The sequence below is a fragment of the Takifugu flavidus genome, chromosome 18 (assembly GCF_003711565.1).
Source record: "Takifugu flavidus isolate HTHZ2018 chromosome 18, ASM371156v2, whole genome shotgun sequence".
Lineage (NCBI taxonomy): Eukaryota > Metazoa > Chordata > Actinopteri > Tetraodontiformes > Tetraodontidae > Takifugu > Takifugu flavidus.
The window spans coordinates 12,111,975-12,128,077 of NC_079537.1; the positions used below are offsets into that span (position 1 = coordinate 12,111,975).

General features: G+C 47.7%; 2 protein-coding genes across 4 annotated transcripts; one reads left to right on the top strand and one right to left on the bottom strand.

Moving 5' to 3' along the window:
* The first annotated feature begins 1,416 nt into the window (after positions 1-1,416).
* On the top strand, positions 1,417-11,848 carry gsg1l (gsg1-like). 3 transcript variants are annotated; one of them, XM_057015283.1, is made up of 5 exons: positions 1,418-1,968; positions 5,630-5,677; positions 7,924-8,100; positions 8,930-9,041; positions 9,997-11,848. In XM_057015283.1, the coding sequence occupies exons 1-5, from the start codon at positions 1,680-1,682 to the stop codon at positions 10,358-10,360; spliced, it is 990 nt and encodes a 329-aa protein (XP_056871263.1). In that variant the 5' UTR covers positions 1,418-1,679; the 3' UTR covers positions 10,361-11,848. The 3 variants fall into 3 exon arrangements, with proteins under 3 accessions (XP_056871265.1, XP_056871263.1, XP_056871264.1); XM_057015284.1 differs by having other exon boundaries at positions 1,425-1,968; positions 7,948-8,100; XM_057015285.1 differs by lacking the exon at positions 7,924-8,100 and having other exon boundaries at positions 1,417-1,968.
* A 1,625-nt stretch (positions 11,849-13,473) lies between these two features.
* Positions 13,474-15,633, bottom strand: hoatz (HOATZ cilia and flagella associated protein). The gene has a single exon (XM_057014428.1). The coding sequence runs from the start codon at positions 15,393-15,395 to the stop codon at positions 14,943-14,945; it is 453 nt and encodes a 150-aa protein (XP_056870408.1). The 5' UTR covers positions 15,396-15,633; the 3' UTR covers positions 13,474-14,942.
* Between the last annotated feature and the right edge of the window lie 470 nt (positions 15,634-16,103).

A 16,103-nucleotide genomic window follows, 5' to 3' on the forward strand; every position in this document is an offset into this window, starting at 1 on the left:
GTTATCTTTGTCGTGCAGGAAGGAAGAAAACAGGCAGAAATATTGCGTTTAAATAAATCCTGTGTGGTGAGAATCTCCTCCAAACTCTGAAGGAGAGAGATTTAATGAAGCTGGAGGTTTGTGGCTCCTGACATTTGGAATCCAGAGTGTGTGCAAAGATAAGTTTTCCTTGTTGTAGCCAAGAGTGTGTGTTAGCGTCGCCTGGGGTCTATCGAGTTACAGCCCGCTGCTGCGGAGAGCTGCGCTAACTTGGATGTCGTGATACTCGCTGGTGCGAGATTTAATTCGACTGGCAAACAAAAGCTGGGGCGAAACCACAGATGGTCCCATCTATCCAAAGGGAAATCTTGTCAGGGGCAACACTCCAATAATGTGTGTGTGTGTGTGTGTGTGTGTGTGTGTGAGAGAGAGAGACAATGTCTGTTTCAGAGCATCAGAAAACTGAAACAGTCTGCGACAAAAGTGATTCACTGCTCTTTTTCAGAGGTGAACAACAAAAACACTCCAACTGATGTGAAGATAATATCGATAAAAACAATGTTTATGACACCACAATGTGCAACTCTTGATATAACTCGCCTTATTTGGCTTATTCGGTTGCGCAAACTGTCTCCAAAGTCTTCAGCGTCTTCAGTTATGTTGTTTTTTAATTATTTTGGGTGAACCTCTAATGTTCGATAAATCAGAGAACATTCTCACATTTGCTTTATTGACTCTTCTGATATACTTTGTCACTCTGAATTACACTGAGTTGACACACACACACACACACACACACACACACACACACACACACACAGTATTGACCTGGAGGTGGGAGCCATAAACTCTGAGCTGATGGATCGTGCAGTAGGCGGCTCGGCCTTGTCGCAGGTGATTTTCACGCGCCGTGACGTTCTGCAGTGGTTGATCAATATCCAGGACCAGACAGCTTCTGCATATTCATCACAGCTGGAAAAACATCAGCAGTGGCATGTTCCGCCAAGAAATATGCAAAAGGCTGACGTCTGTCATCTGGTGATAGAAATACGAGCGCCGACTCTGCGTTCCTCCTGAAGTTTGCGAGTGGATGGAGGATCGAGTGGAAGCGCTGAAGCCTCAAACTTGTGTTTGTGTTGTTTTGTTGTTTTTGTTTCCACCAGCTACACTGTGGTGATGTGCAACAGCTCACATTGTTGAGTCATGGAATGCGTTTTGTGACGTGCAGAAGTGTATAGTGAGGCTGAGATAGGGGCCATTGCTTCTGATCGAGCTGAAGGGCAAAGTAGGCTAATAAATTAATCCATTACATTCTACCTTTGATTAAAGAGAGGGAGGAGAGAGGGGGAGAGAAAGAGAGAGAGACAGAGAGAGGGGGAGAGAGACAGAGAGAGAGAGAGACAGAGAGAGAGAGAGAGAGAGAGAGAGAGAGAGAGAGAGTTGGCTGAACCGCAACCATCCAGAGACACGTGCACCCTGGCGGCTGCGGACGTGATAGAGAGCGAGGCACGATCCTGGAGATATACTGAGGGTCCCGAGCGCGTGTCAGGTCTCTCGGCTCTGACGACAAAACTCACGCGCAAGCAGAAGAGAAGGACAGGCGCTCACGACTCCGCCGCGCGCCTCTGCCGCGCGCCTCTGCCGCGCCATGCCGCTCCTGGTCGCTCCCCGACTTGGATGAAGTTTCGCGCGGCGAGACAATGAAGACGACGCGGAAATGTCGCGCGCTGCTCTCCGTGAGTCTGAACCTGGTGGCGCTCTTCTTCTCCACCACCGCCTTCATCACCACCTACTGGTGCGAGGGCACCCAGCGCGTCCCCAAGCCCAACTGCAGCAAGCAGCGGCGCCACAACTGCATCGACTACGGCGTGAACGAGACGGACCAGAACAAGGTCCACTACAGCTGGGAGACCGGGGACGACCGCTTCCTCTTCCGCCGCTTCCACACCGGCATCTGGTACTCCTGCGAGGAGAACATCCATGAGGCAGGTGGGCTCACCACTCCGAGAACCTCTGACTTTAAACTCAGCACTCACACTAAATATCAGCCTCAGTAAGTTTAACGACGGTTTAGGTGGTTGGTTTACGGCCCTTTACGCGCACATCTCAGACAAAACTGTGCGTAAATCCACAAGCTGCAGTTCCAGCTTGGACACGATGTTGGTTCCTGTTTTGCTTCGTTAAAGCTGTTCTGATGAACACTCATTATGAACTGTAACAAAGTTCTTTGGCACCGTGATGTCCAGTTTCTGAGCCTTTTCCTCCTCCAGAAACCAGTTTTCTTTTCTTCGAATCAAGCTCAAACCTTCCTGTCATAAATTATTTACATGAATGAATAATTTCGAGTGTAAAGGGACAAATTTCCACAATCGTCACAAAAGTTGAATTCTTGTCAATTTCACTTTTCTGACAGAATGATGTTAGCGTCAGTACAAGTGTTGATTAATTAGATGGCTGAGATCAATGATTGCAGTCAGTTTTTCCAGTTAGCTGCTTAATTGTTAACAGGACTGACGCCTTAGCGCCCCCTTCAGGAGGCAGCAGTATCGGCCAGTCTGATCTCCGAGAAGCTGAAGGCGTGTCCAGCTGCTCACCCGGTGCTGAAATGGCTAAGGTGACGGCCCCCAGCGAGGGGCCACAGAGGTCATGACGAACGTTGGCTGAGAAGTAAAAATGCACATCAGAGAGCTTTTCTCTCTCTTCCTGTCATTTGTTTTCCATCGGTAATTTAAAGCTGCTGAAACTCGGGCCGATGTTTTCGCTCTTTAGTCTAGCGGGCGCACGACTTCCTACCCTCTCGTGATCGTTACCGCCCAAATCGAATCAGCGTGGCAGCAGCCCTTGAATATTCCCGATCGATTCTTTTCATTGATGGGAAAGTTTGGTGCATTTCCCCCCCGCCAGCTTAATTACAAAATTAGTCCCGACGAACGTTTCTGAGCGGAGCCTCGTTTGCAGTCGTTCACCCTGATCGTTGGGGACGTGGTGACGCACACACCCACGAACACCAGGAGTTTGGGTGGAGCTACCCTCGTGCTACAGGCAGCAGCTGGATCACAGCTTCTGTGCTGGGCAGCGGCTTCTTTCAGCCCCTATGTTCAGGTCAGGCTGATTGATGCGCTGCAACTTTACTGCCCCTATTCAGCCTTGATTCATTCATCTGGCGAGCGGCTCCAGGTCTCCCTGTGGTGCCGCCAGCTGAGCGAAACACCTTGAATTCATCTGGAAAGATGAGGGGAGAAGCGTAGAACGGCCCCTTTCTCTCTCAGCGCGGCTCCGGCCCGAGCAGCCGTTTTAACCGAGTCCGTTCCCGCAGCTCTGAAGCCACCTGCCGGAGGTTAAAACAGGCCGTGAAGATACGCTGTCATGGTCACTCCGCCGAGGCTTACTGACTTCATTACGTGACTGTAATCTGGCTCAGGCAGCAGAAAGACTCAGCAGATCATCAGTGCTGCACTGGAAGGAGCCTCAGCTCTCCCTTCAAACCTCGTCGCTCTGTTTAAGTCAAGGATGAAGTCACAGGACTCTAACAGTGATGGAAGGTCTTCAGGGTTAGATGTTCCAAACTGGGAGCCGTGTGAACGATGCAGACAGGCTATCAGAGGATGCTCACCTTAAGTTTAGTTCCACAAATCCATTCGTACTCATTACGGCTGCAATTAGCCCCGAACGTCACCGGATGGCTGATTAAAGACGCCGCGGGGCCGCGGCTGAGGGGATGATGAGGGAGGGCTGGGACCTTCACCCTTAAAATAAAGGAAAATGACATTTCAAAACCCCCCGAAGTCTGATTACAATCAACCAGTTTCATTTAGGTTTGAGAGCTTGATAAGTTTTTGGATAAAAGGGTATTTTGAAGGAACTTTTCCTCACCTGGGGGGGGGGGGCGTCATTGCCGTGGTCGGGTCATAGCCAAACCCGCTGGCTCTTTAATTACATTTTACATTGGTGGCCATCATCAGCGTGTCATTAGATGGGGACGTTCTCACATTCTCATGAACACGCTCATCGTCCCCCTCCCTGGTTTTAACCTTGGGAACCAAAAAGAACCCCACGGAAGAGTTTCTCCTCACCCAGGTCTGCGTCCGTCACCGGGAAGGACCAGAAAAGGAGGTTGTTTTCCGTTGTCGCTCGTTTTATTTGAGTTGGACGAGAATCTGGGAGACGTGGCTGCAGCAGATGGTCAAAGATCAGGGAGCAGGACAGAAACAACAGGTGGCAGAAAACCAGTCACTCCTCACTGATTAATGTCAGAGCTATGATCATTTAGCTGTTCGCTGCCTCCAGTAATGCAGACTATCAGGTGGGAAACAAGTTATTCAATAAATGCAGCCAAAGCTCCGTGTTTCCCTCCAGAAACCAGTGAATGACAGAACGAATGTGCCTAATGAGCAAGTCGTTTACCTCAGATCATTAAAGCGCTTTGTTAAGTCCTGACAGCAGACTTTGAAACAGAGCACGGTCCGTGGGCTCTACGTCTGGGTTCTGGGGGGCTAACAGCAGCAAGGCGAGAGGCTGAATCCAATTCCAGGGAAGTGAACCCATGAGGCCACACATCACATGACCGCTGGCGTGTTACCTCGAGGCTTTGACGCGACCTCCATCTATATGCCTGCTGCACTCAAGGTGGACACACGGGCTTCAGGAAGCAGCAGGCCTCCCTGTGGACATTCGTTTATTCGGTGATGAATCCTCAGAATTCAGACCGATGCGTGTTGAGGGAGCCGCACGATGCACGTTGGGCCGTTTGAAGGATTCCATTTGTCATTCCTGTCCACGTTCTCCCGGGATTCCACGTTCCTGGTTTCTCTGGAGAAGCTGCTTTTATGAACCGATCGGTCAAACGGAATGAATAAATGTGTAAATTTAACATCATTGTGCTGCTGGCTGTTTTAACTCCAATGATAGACATTTTTAATCTCACTCTTTAACACAACGCACTCATTTGTAAACGGAGTAGACTACTATTAGGTATTATTATATAATATTTTATATTGCAGTTACAAGAATTGATGACAGCAAGAGTCACTTTTTGTATATCCTAGCTGGTCTGCTGCAGAATAAATCCACATAATTGTATAAAAATGGAAACATAATGTAAATACCTGTCCGAACACAGCGCATAAGCGCCCTCTAGCGACCGCTTGGACGTATTGTCTGCAGGTGTAGCATTTGCTAATTAGCATTACAATCGTTAAATAGAAAGAAAAGATCATTTCATTTGCACTCATCTGAGCGTGTGGTAAAATCCAACATTCAGTGTCACTTTTATTAAATAAATCCACGCATTGCGCAACATTCTAGCGTCCGCTCCTATGGAATAATGCCCAGCGGGACTCGCCGCAGCACTACTTTCTCAGCGGTTCTTTTATGTCAGAGCACTGACGTAGCTGCCAACCCCATGTTTTATGAGCTTGTTTTCCTATTTTGGCACACTGACACTAATGCTTGTTTTATCCTCTTGTCTCCTCGTTTTCCATCCTCCTCCTCCTCCTCCTTTTCGTCATTAATCATCCTTTCCACCTCTCCCTCCTCTCATTCCACCATCTACTTACTTCCTAGCTCATTTCACCTTGTGTTTTTCACCTTTCTACATCTCTTTTCCTCTCTTCATCCCTCTGTACCCTCCCTCCTCCTCTCCACCCCCCAGGTGAGAATTGCCGGAGCTTCATTGATCTCGCCCCGGCGTCGGAGAGAGGTGAGTAATGACCGTCATTAGGAATTGCTGCTGCGCCCGACCTGTTTGTCAGCCTCATGGAAGAACATGGAAGTACGACGTGCAGACACACACGTGCACGCACACACACACACTTCTCAGCTATGTGCTGGAGAAAATGTGTACCTGTCATTGTTTGATTCACTTGTTCTGGTTCTGAAGAGTAAACAGCACAGACCTGGATCAGGGCCAGAACAGATTAGCTGAAAGGCTCCAGGAGACACAAGAAAAGCAAACCCCCCCCTTCACACCCAACTTCCCACTGAGGGGGCCACCAAGATCCGAAGTCAGATGTTGAAACGTAAATGGGGCAGGAAGCAGGAAACAGGAGTCAGAGAATTCTGGCTGTTGCTTCCTCGATTTAAAGGAAACTTTAGGCGAATGCAAGCGTGTTTTCATATCAGTCAGCTCAGAACTTCAGCTCAGGCTTTGTCCTGGAAACCAGAATTTATGATTTGTGTCTTAAACGCGATAGAAAAAGTGTATTTATAGGCCTTGTGCAGAGCCGGTCGTTCTTAATTGAAGTGCTTTAATGGTTTAATCTGTTAATACCATCTGGAGGCGGAGCAGCGTTGTTACAGGGAGCAGAGCGCCGCGCTGCCCAGTAAAGAAGGTTTTCAACCGTCTTCCTTCTTCAGAAGTGCTGTAAATAAATTATAAATCTAATATTTTTAGTTCCATTACCTAGATGATTTGCTAGGCAGCCAATAGACGCTGACGTGTTTTTCATACCACCACTTTGTTATAAAGTTTTCATACATGGAGCAAATTCCGTATTAAGATGCACTGAATTATTGATTGAAGCACTGAAATAAAGCATTAATTAAAGTCTTCAGAAGTTACCTGAGTATATCAGAGTGGTTCTGATATGAGCAGTAAGCAGTTTCATCGGCTCTGGTGCCCCTCGGGCTCCTCCTGGGGACGCGTGTCATCAAATCTGCATCTCCTCGCAGACATTCTCTACAAGATCGGGCCACATTTACCAAAACTTGCACGCACACGCCGCTAGTAATTAAAGATGCGATTAATTGAGATGAGTCTCGCTCTGATGAGCAGCACCCGAGCTGTTATCAGTTCTGCCTGTTGAGTCCCTCAAGACCTGCTTTATTTACTGTCTGATGAAGTTCGTTCTCCTCCCGGATGCATATTTAATAAAAAAGGAGCTGAAAAGAAAATGATTTTGGTCAACAGTTGTGACTTTTCCTCGGGGGCATTTGAAAGCCTGAGATTTGATTCTGTGGCCCAATGAGGAAACGGTGTGGATGTGCAGAGCAACATTAATGAAATGTTTCATTTGAGGGATCCGTTTTGCTTCCTGCAGCTCCCTCTGGGGAGCAGCTCGCTGACGTTCTCTCACATTTGAGTCTGGATTTAACTTGGGTCACATCAGCGCTGTTGACAGCCATTTTCCAGCCTCTTCAGGCTTCTGTCATCCACCAAACTGGTGTCCAGTTTGCCGTCTAACGTTTCCCCGTGAAAACCTCGTGAATAAATTTCGGAATGTGCGGCTTGTTGAGCCCGTCCTTCCCTTTAAATCTGTCTGAATGAAATTTTGGACAGCCGAGAGGAGCAGAGCCGATAATCCTGTTTAACGCCGTTGTGATCGTCCCTGACTCGAGAGAAGCGGCTTCTCTTTTCGGAAATTATAAATGTGGCGGGGAGAGGGAGAGTGGGCCCCAAGGGCAGCATCGGTGGCAGGGTGACGTCTCCTCTCAGCTTTTAAAAATGTGCACATTTATGGAGGGTGAAGAAGCACAGCGGGGTTGTAAAAACCTGTTCAGCGTCCAGCAGAATGTCCTCTCTGATGGGTTTTTCCCACTCTTATATGACCGGAGGGCCTCTGTGGAGGTGATAAAGAGCCAATCAGTGCCTGTCAGTCAGGCACCCCCACCCCTTCCCTCTTCCCTCAGTGGGTCATAATGGAGCAAATATTTCACCTGGATTTAAGGTGTTCCGCCTGCAAAGGAGATACGTAAAATCCAAACGTTCCTCCTGCAAATGAGAGGAAAACGAAGTAACGGAGCAAAGATTCTCCATCCCTGACCTGAGTTTGCGTCCGGAGGACATAAATAACCACAAAGATGGGAAGCTAATGGCAACACCCAGCGATTTAGCTGTTAATCTAATGAAAAAGCAGCCGACAACCTTTGGAGGGTTGTGTTGGAAGCAGCGGATGAGCCACAGAGGACACGAGAGGACTTTTCAGTGACTATTTGTCTTTGTTTCAGTCCTGCTGTGTGTCGTGTCTGCAGGCGTCTTGTGGTTGTCGGTGGTGTCGGAGGTGCTCTATATCCTGCTGCTGGTGGTCGGCTTCAGCCTCATGTGTCTCGAGCTTTTCCACTCCAGCAACGTCATCGACGGGCTGAAACTCAACGCTTTCGCCGCCGTCTTCACCGTCTTGTCCGGTAAGCCGGACAAAACTGTCCAACTCTGCGTCTTCGGGACCTTGCTGTGATGTTTGGTCACGCTCTGACTGTGATGCTGGTGGCGAGGGACCGACGGACGGGTCCTCCTGGGCCAGAGGTCACCCCCTGGACGACCTCGCTGTGCAGGGATTTGGTTTTCCCTTAACTCGTGTTAAACCTATTACACAAGCTGTTGGCTCTGTATCACCACACTCAACACTGCCCCCCTCCTTCCCACCTCTGCTCCTCCTCCTCGGACCTCTGAGAGGACGTTTTACACCAGTAACCCTCCTACTGAATAAGAGCAGAGGGTTTATCTCCTAATCCAGCCTCAGCTGATAACTCTTTTATGGTCACTGCTCAAGGCTACTGAGCAGCAGCCAAGCAGCACAATGCTAGTATCTCTTATATGTATTTCCATTTATCTGACGTATGGCACGCAATTCATGGTTTGTTTCCATCATCAGTCTCATATTCTTGTATTTTATTCCTTAATTATTATGACTGACAAAGCTAAATGGCCAATTATAATAGCTGAACGTGCTCAGATTTATAAACGGAGGTGATTTACTTTTGTGTTGTTGATTAGAGCCTTCAAACAACACATTAAATCAGCAAAATCAGCGTGTTAGCGACGGGAAACGCTGTCTTGCTGAGACAAGTTTCAGCTCACAGCTGCTTCGAACCCAGCAAATAAAAATCTGTCATTTTTACTTTATGTATAGAGTTTTTTTTATAACATATACGGGCAGTACTTCATTTTTTTCTTTAAAGTGCGTGCGTGTGTGTGTGTGTGTGTGTGGTGTGTGTGTGTGTGTGTGTGTTGTAGGCCTTCTGGGTATGGTGGCCCACATGATGTACACTCAGGTGTTCCAGATCACCGTCAGTCTGGGTCCTGAGGACTGGAGGCCCCACAACTGGGACTATGGCTGGTCCTTCTGGTCAGTCTCACACACGTTCACAAACGTGCGCGCACACACATACACACGTTACACAAGGTACATCACCAAAAAAAATTCCAATGAAATTCCCGGGTTTAGTATTTCTGAGCGTGTCTTTTGGTTGCAGTACCCGCGGACAGACAGTAGGGGGTGCTCCTGCTCCTTCAGTTTACATGGGGCCTGTGTTACTGCTGTGAACAAAATACGGTCTACACTGTGTATCTGTGGGATTTATGTTGACTGGAATGCAGCTTGGCCTCCATAAATTCAAATTCCAGCCATAAATAATAACACATTTCTGTAGTAAAACCCATATCTGTCATTTCTGATCGTCTTATAAATCTTTCTAACGCGGTATTCTGAGTTTCGGATCAACTAAACCGCCTCCCTCAAACTTTGCTGCTCAACTTTGGCCGTAAAACCAGTAAACAGGCTGATTTCGAGGAATAAATCTCTGGAGTCGTAAAAGTTGGTCTCAAAACAAAACAGACAGCATAAATCAAAAGTTCTTTTACCAGAATTGTCAGAGTTTACAGTTGTGTTTACAACCCAAACAGCAGCCGATAGAATAAATCCCATAATAACAGAAAATCAGTCCAACGGCATCAGGAAACACTGAGTCTTGGGTGCAGTGTTCTTCCAGATAAAGAGTGATGATGTCACGGCCACGTTCAGTTGTGCTTCATGTTTTGGGATGTTTCCTTATTGGTGTTTGACTCTGGGACGTGTTAATCACCCCTATTTCCTTAAAACTGAGCTTTTTCTTTCATGCTTACCCTCATAAAAGTTTGACCCTGCTGTGAACTTTTGCTTTTTTGGCTCTAACTTTATTTAAAAAGCTCAGAGAGGAAGTTGAATGATGAAGCTCCTCCCCTCTTCATTGCTTACGTCATAAACTGACCCAGTGGTGTCAGGAAATGAACGCCACCATATTTCTGTGTCTCCGTACTGCCAGCATGGCCTGGGGCTCCTTCACCTGCTGCATGGCCGCCTCCGTCACCACCCTCAACTCCTACACCAAGACGGTGATCGAGTTCCGACACAAGCGGAAGCTGTTCGAGCAGGGCCTGCGCGAGGAGCAGAACTACCTGGACCAGGAGGCCTTCCACTACTTCCGGGACCGTTCCCTCCAGTCCATCTCCAGCGCCGTGGAGGTCTACCCCGGCCACAGCGGCACCAGAGTTGGGCTCGTGGTCGGAGGGCCCGTTCCCGGTCCGGGACCTGGTTCGCTTCCTGGTCCCGGACGGGGCAAGATGAGAGCGCCAGCCTCTGTAGACCCCGGGGAGAACACAGACTCACTGGGGGAGGAGCAATGCTGAACTGGTCCCACTGGGATGGACGGGCCGCGTTAAAAGAAAGCACAGCAGCACAAAAGTTCGCTCGGAAGCTCGTTAGCGTGAGTGCGTCAAGACGACGTCGGCAAAACACCGAAATTATACAAAGTTCATTAGACTGTAGGATATGGATTTAACTGTGATGGAAAATAGAGTTTAAGCAGCACGTTTAAAGGTGAGTTTTAGCGTTAGTAGCAACGTTCTTAAAAAATAATGGGACTTTTCTGGAACAGCGACCTCTGTGGCCACATGTTGCAATTACAAGTAGCGCAAGAGTAGCACAAACAGTGATGTAGGTCACGAAGCAATAATGTCTGCTAACTTTACTGCACGCAGGTCCGGTTTTCAGTGGTGTTCTGCCGGTGGCCTTGTTCTGCCATAAGTGTGACGCTAAATGTGAAACGCCGAGAGTTTTTAAACGGATTTATCACGTCAGTTCTGCTTCTGTGCCAAGTGAAAGTCTCTCCGGCAGCACCGGTGTCTTCACGTAAAACTGGATGAGGCGATATCAACGCGGCGTAGCCTAGCTCACAAACCCCGCCCCCTTTACGATCACCTAAACATTAACCAGCAGGTTAATCATCTGAGCCTAAAAGTTCACTTGAAAGAACTCTGATACCCAAATCTCACATGTTTAGCATGAAATGCTAATGATGTCAAGGCAACATCAGCAGCGTTTAAAAGTTGAAACAACAACTTTGTAGTTTGATGTCTTATTAATATGCCAGACTTTAGTTAGAACTCTGTTTTAAGCGATAATTGGAGCACCAATCACCCCCCCCCCCCGCCCATAAAACCCATCTCACAGGAAGTATTTCTCTTTCAATGGCCTCTAAGTTCTACATTTGCACACATAGAAACACGTGACCAAAGGCTCCCATCAACCAGAGGTCAGAGGTCAACGTTAATGTGCCGCACCGTCGCAGTGTCCTTGAGCAAAGCGCTGAAAGGGAGAACGTTCCCCTCTGACCTCCCTGTAAATTACCTGCATGGACGTGCTGCACAGGCGTCTGTGGGGGGGGGTGCACGCAGAGAACATTCATCCTTCATGACACTCGCTCAGGTGTTCGGAGCACAAATAACCCACAAATATTCGGGCTAAACTATTTCAGATGAGATGAAACTGCTGAGTAACTGGGCAACATCCACAATGGAGATGGGCTGAAATATGAGAATGACCAAAGACTGTGTGGTGGAAGCCCTGAAACGCCCTGAAACGCCACAGCTGCCCCCCCGACTGAGCACGGCGTGCGTTACGTAAGTGAACCGCAGGGATTAAGTTGTCGGACAGTTCCAGTAGGAACAGGAAGGTCTGTGGGGGGTGGTGATGTAATCCCAGTGCCCAAGTTTAAAGTCTTCATGCTGCCTGTCTGTAAACTGGTGGTTTATTTGTGAATCCTGTCTGCAGATGTAAACACGCTGATGAGTGTCTGAATGTATTTACTTACATATATTTATCTATGTAATACACAACCTGTTTCCGGTCTCTTTTTTTCATGCGCTAATTTGTCCGGTCTGCTTCGTTAAAGCGAGTCACTCCAACATCATCGTTAACGTCGAGGTCTTAGTCAGCAGTTAATTGATCTATTTAACTGTCTTTTACCTGGTGAGGATCCAGTATTACACCTGTCTCGTGGTCGTGCTACCATCTCAAAAAGTCTCCCGGGATATCGCTTAAAAAGAAAATCACGTTTTCACATCAGTTCTTCAGAAGTGACAAGAGATTTTATCTGTATCGTCTTTAATGTCCGTGCTAGGTGGTGCTAGCATATTAGCATGGTTGGCGTAGCTGAGGGTCCAGTTTGGAAAACGAGCCAGAGACGAGCTGATTGAGCTGAAACACGACTACCAACATGTTTCAGAAAGAACTCAGAGCTCCAAGAATGTTATTGTGGCTCATTTTGCTCTACAGGTGATGAAAGGACTCCGGAAGCTGTGACGGCAGGTAGATCAAAGAGCTTGATGACCAAACAAGGTGAGGCTGCAGGAATGTGGAGCTTTGTCGATGGATCATCGCAGCTGAGCGGTGTGGCTGCAGTACCGCAGACGGCCACTAGGAACAGGATGACTGTTCATACAAAGGTCAAATTACGATTGTTAAGTTGCTGCGTCGCTGTTTCATCGGTCACAGACTCAAAACACAATCTCATGCATTAACAGGTTAGAAGACAGAATATTAAAAACGGAATCTCATTATTTCAGCCAATTCTTGGTTTTAAAAAGTTTGCCACCAAGTCATCGAGGTAGAACAGACTCATATTTCTTGGAGAATACATTAGATGCATATTTCTGGACCTAATGGGGCTTGATGGGAGTAATTCCTCATCTCAAGGTGGACCTGCATTTTCCAGCCGCTGTAAACAGGTTTTCTACGTGACCTTCTCTATTAATAACAGAAAGAAACTGTGCTCGTGACACCAGCGCCTGCTGCTTTGAGGCTGAGGTGGCATCAAACACAGACGTCAGCGACTGCAGACGACATTCACAGCTGGACACCCAAACATATCAGCACCAGCATGCAAAGATACACAAAGTGAAGCATAGTGGTGAGAACACTAACGCTAATTTAGAGTTTTATTAGCAATAGAAGAACAAGAGACACACTGTGGAAGTCATTGTATGGCAGCCTGAATTAGTCTTATCTGCCAGCATCCAGCAGCCACAGAAGCAATGAAACACTTTATTGCAGCCCTGTGACACATGATGTTGGATCCCAAAGGACGGTTCAAAGTCAGAGAAGCTTGTTGTTGAGTGGAGGAACTCGGCAACACCGGGGCTGGTTGTTATTGACGGCGGGAGAGCAGCTTCCACAGCTGTACGTCACCTTCAGATGAGCCACCGCTGCACATCTTCATCCTTTCACTTCCTGTCTGCAGCAACATACATGTGCACAGGTTCGTTTACCGGGTAGAAGGTTTAGTTCTGGACCCTGCTGAGCTCGAAGTCTTGCTGGCTCCGTAACTGGGCCGTTGCTCCGAGGTTGCATCAGCTGTTTTCCTGCTCTCGCTGTTGGATTATTAATCACACGGGACGAAGAAATGTCACAACAAGGAGGAGAACGGGGTTTTCAAAAGGTTTAAAAGAGAACCAAAACTGACTCAGATTCAGAAAGGAAGTTTTAATGAAGCACAGCTTTACAACACTTAAACATGCTGGGATTTAAAATCCGTCCGCAGCTGACGGGCAGCATAAAGTCTCCTGAGGCTTTGTATCAAATGTCAGTTAAATATCAGGGCCATCATGGCTGCAACACTCCCCCAGAGCTGAGGACTCGTCTCAGTGTTGATGGAGTCAGGCAGCAACAGCAGGTTTGCTCTTGTTAGGCTGGTCTGTTTCCATCTGGATCTGCTGGGACACGATCACAGCAGAACCCTGGCAAAGACCCCAAACTACGTTTGTTTTAATCCTAAACCCACCTTTCTTTTTATATCAATCTTTTAAAGATAAATCGGTCACACGGAACCATAAGAGTTTTACTGACCCCTGGTGTCAGTACCTCGTCATTACACCCATCTCCAACACCGGTATATTGATTGATTTCAAGAATTCATGAAAAATACACCTGCTGAAGGAACACTTCCGCCGGGGAACACACTAAAATGAGCCTGTCCCTCTTCAGTTGAGAGACCAACCTAAAACACGTGAGAAGGGCTGGAAAAAAACAGCCAAATCAGCATCTGACACGTTTTTGCCAGGAAAACTGGAGCAGTTAAACAGTTGGATGAGCTGGTCATTTGGTTTATGTCGAAATGGCTGAAAAACAGCCAAACCAGCGATGTCCCATTTTTCGATCTTCTCGGAGGATCCACTCCTCATCAGCAATGATGGATTCCACCTGGGTCAGCTGGAGGGGACCAGGTGAGGGGTTTTGAAAGTTTTTTCCCATTCAGCAAAGTTTGTATTTGCTTCTTTGTGCGAGTCCTTTTTATAGATGCAGAGGGATGATGGTGGGCTGTAAAACCTCCTTCAGGGTGACTTCAGTGGCTTTAAGAGGTTAAAGAGCAGTCAGGAAGGATGTGCGCCTCAGGCTTTGAAAACTTAAACCAAATTAGCCAAAGTCAATAGACAGCAGACCTTCTTATCCTATTATGGTTGGGTCCTCACCACTGCATGTTTGGAATTTAAATACCCCCCAAAAGTTCTAGCATCATGTTTGAAGCAGGCGGCCACATATATGACCCCGGAATGAGGTGGGAGAACCTTGATGTTTCATTAGATATCTGTTCTATTTTTAAGGCTGCTCAGCATCAAAGCACAGATGATGAGATGAAACAGTTTCCAGAGTGAATGTGTATTATTCTTTCCCTTTTTGAGGGGGAACTTATGCAGAATCATACACAAGTGAAGCAAGATGCATTTTAAATCGGCACAAATAATCAATGAAATTGGTTTGCAAGTAAATTATTGCTTCCAAATAGTCTGTTAAAATGAATTATCCACCATTTCCTCATTGACCCTAGATTGCGGTGTATTTATTACACATTTTAAATGATTTGAACCCCGTTCTGGGGGTATTTTGATGCATGTTTGGGGGTATTTTGATGCATGTTTGGGGGCCACCAGTCCATCACTGCAGCTGTCTCACCAGCTCCTTGTCCTCATCACAGTCTGGAGCTTTGAGCATCTCTCTCTCAGGCTTCGGTTTGGGTTTGACGGCCACAGAGACCAGTTCTCTCCGGATCCTCTGCTCTCGCTGCCGCCTCAGCAGAGCCAGGACCTCCCTCCTCTGCTCGGCCATGGCCGCGTACCGCTGCCGCTCCTCCCGTCTCTGGCTGGCGGCAGTCGGCGGCTCCGGTGAGGAAGGTTTGGGGGCCGCCCGCTGCGGACGGGCCACCGGCAGCCTCTGTCGGATATCTGCCGACATCAGCCGACACTCCAGCGGCGGCAGGAGGAACACCGAGCTCCACAGCTGCCTGGCGTGGGACACTTCCGCCGGGGAAGAGCCGTCAAACACGATGAATGAGGCGGAAGAGTCCTCCGGCTCCACAGCAGCAGCCCCGCCAGACCACGAACGGTCCATCCGGTACTTTAATCACGGCTGTTTCGGTATTTAGGCACATTTAAGGCGCAAGCAGTTGTCGTCTGCGTCTGTGGTCACCATGGACACAAAACGAGCTACGGCAAGCCCATGTGGACAAAAGCCACGGCCAAAAACCGAGCGATTTCCGGTTGTGTTGCGTAGCAGCACTCACGTCCATTAATTTATTTAAAACGGCAAACTTTATGTAAAACAGTTAAGCACGACAAAGCAGATAGATAGATAGATAGATAGATAGATAGATAGATAGATAGATAGATAGATGAAAAGTATTAGGAGACACAATGTATCCTGTGTAGTCTTTATGGAAACCTCATGAATCTAATTACTCTGATTACTCTAATTCTACCTCTGTATTGGAACCTATCCAGGACAGTTGGACATGTCCTGGTCCTCCTACCTGGACAAAAGGAAGCTGTGCGGAAAGGGGCGTGGTTAAGATACTAAACCCCGCCCCCATGCATCATGGTGCGTTTTATAAAGTGTGAAGGAGGAAGGGCTCCATCATCGATGCTCCTCATCATCACTTGACTTATCTGACATGATATCCCCAGTTCCCATCCTGCACTGAGGGCTGCAGCACTGCACAGTGAGTATGAAGCGGAAATTCTCTTTCTTGTAGACAAACACGAAGCTTTAAAGCGTCACATGAGATTTCTATTGTGTGTGATGGGGCTGCTTTGCAATTAA

Coding starts and splice junctions, on each gene's coding strand:
- gsg1l (XM_057015283.1), top strand. CDS start 1,680: ATGAAGACGACGCGGAAATGTCGCGCGCTGCTCTCCGTGAGTCTGAAC. Junction 5,678..7,923: donor CGCCCCGGCGTCGGAGAGAG/GTGAGTAATGAC, acceptor TCTTTGTTTCAG/TCCTGCTGTGTGTCGTGTCT. Junction 8,101..8,929: donor CGTCTTCACCGTCTTGTCCG/GTAAGCCGGACA, acceptor TGTGTGTTGTAG/GCCTTCTGGGTATGGTGGCC.
- hoatz (XM_057014428.1), bottom strand. CDS start 15,395: ATGGACCGTTCGTGGTCTGGCGGGGCTGCTGCTGTGGAGCCGGAGGAC.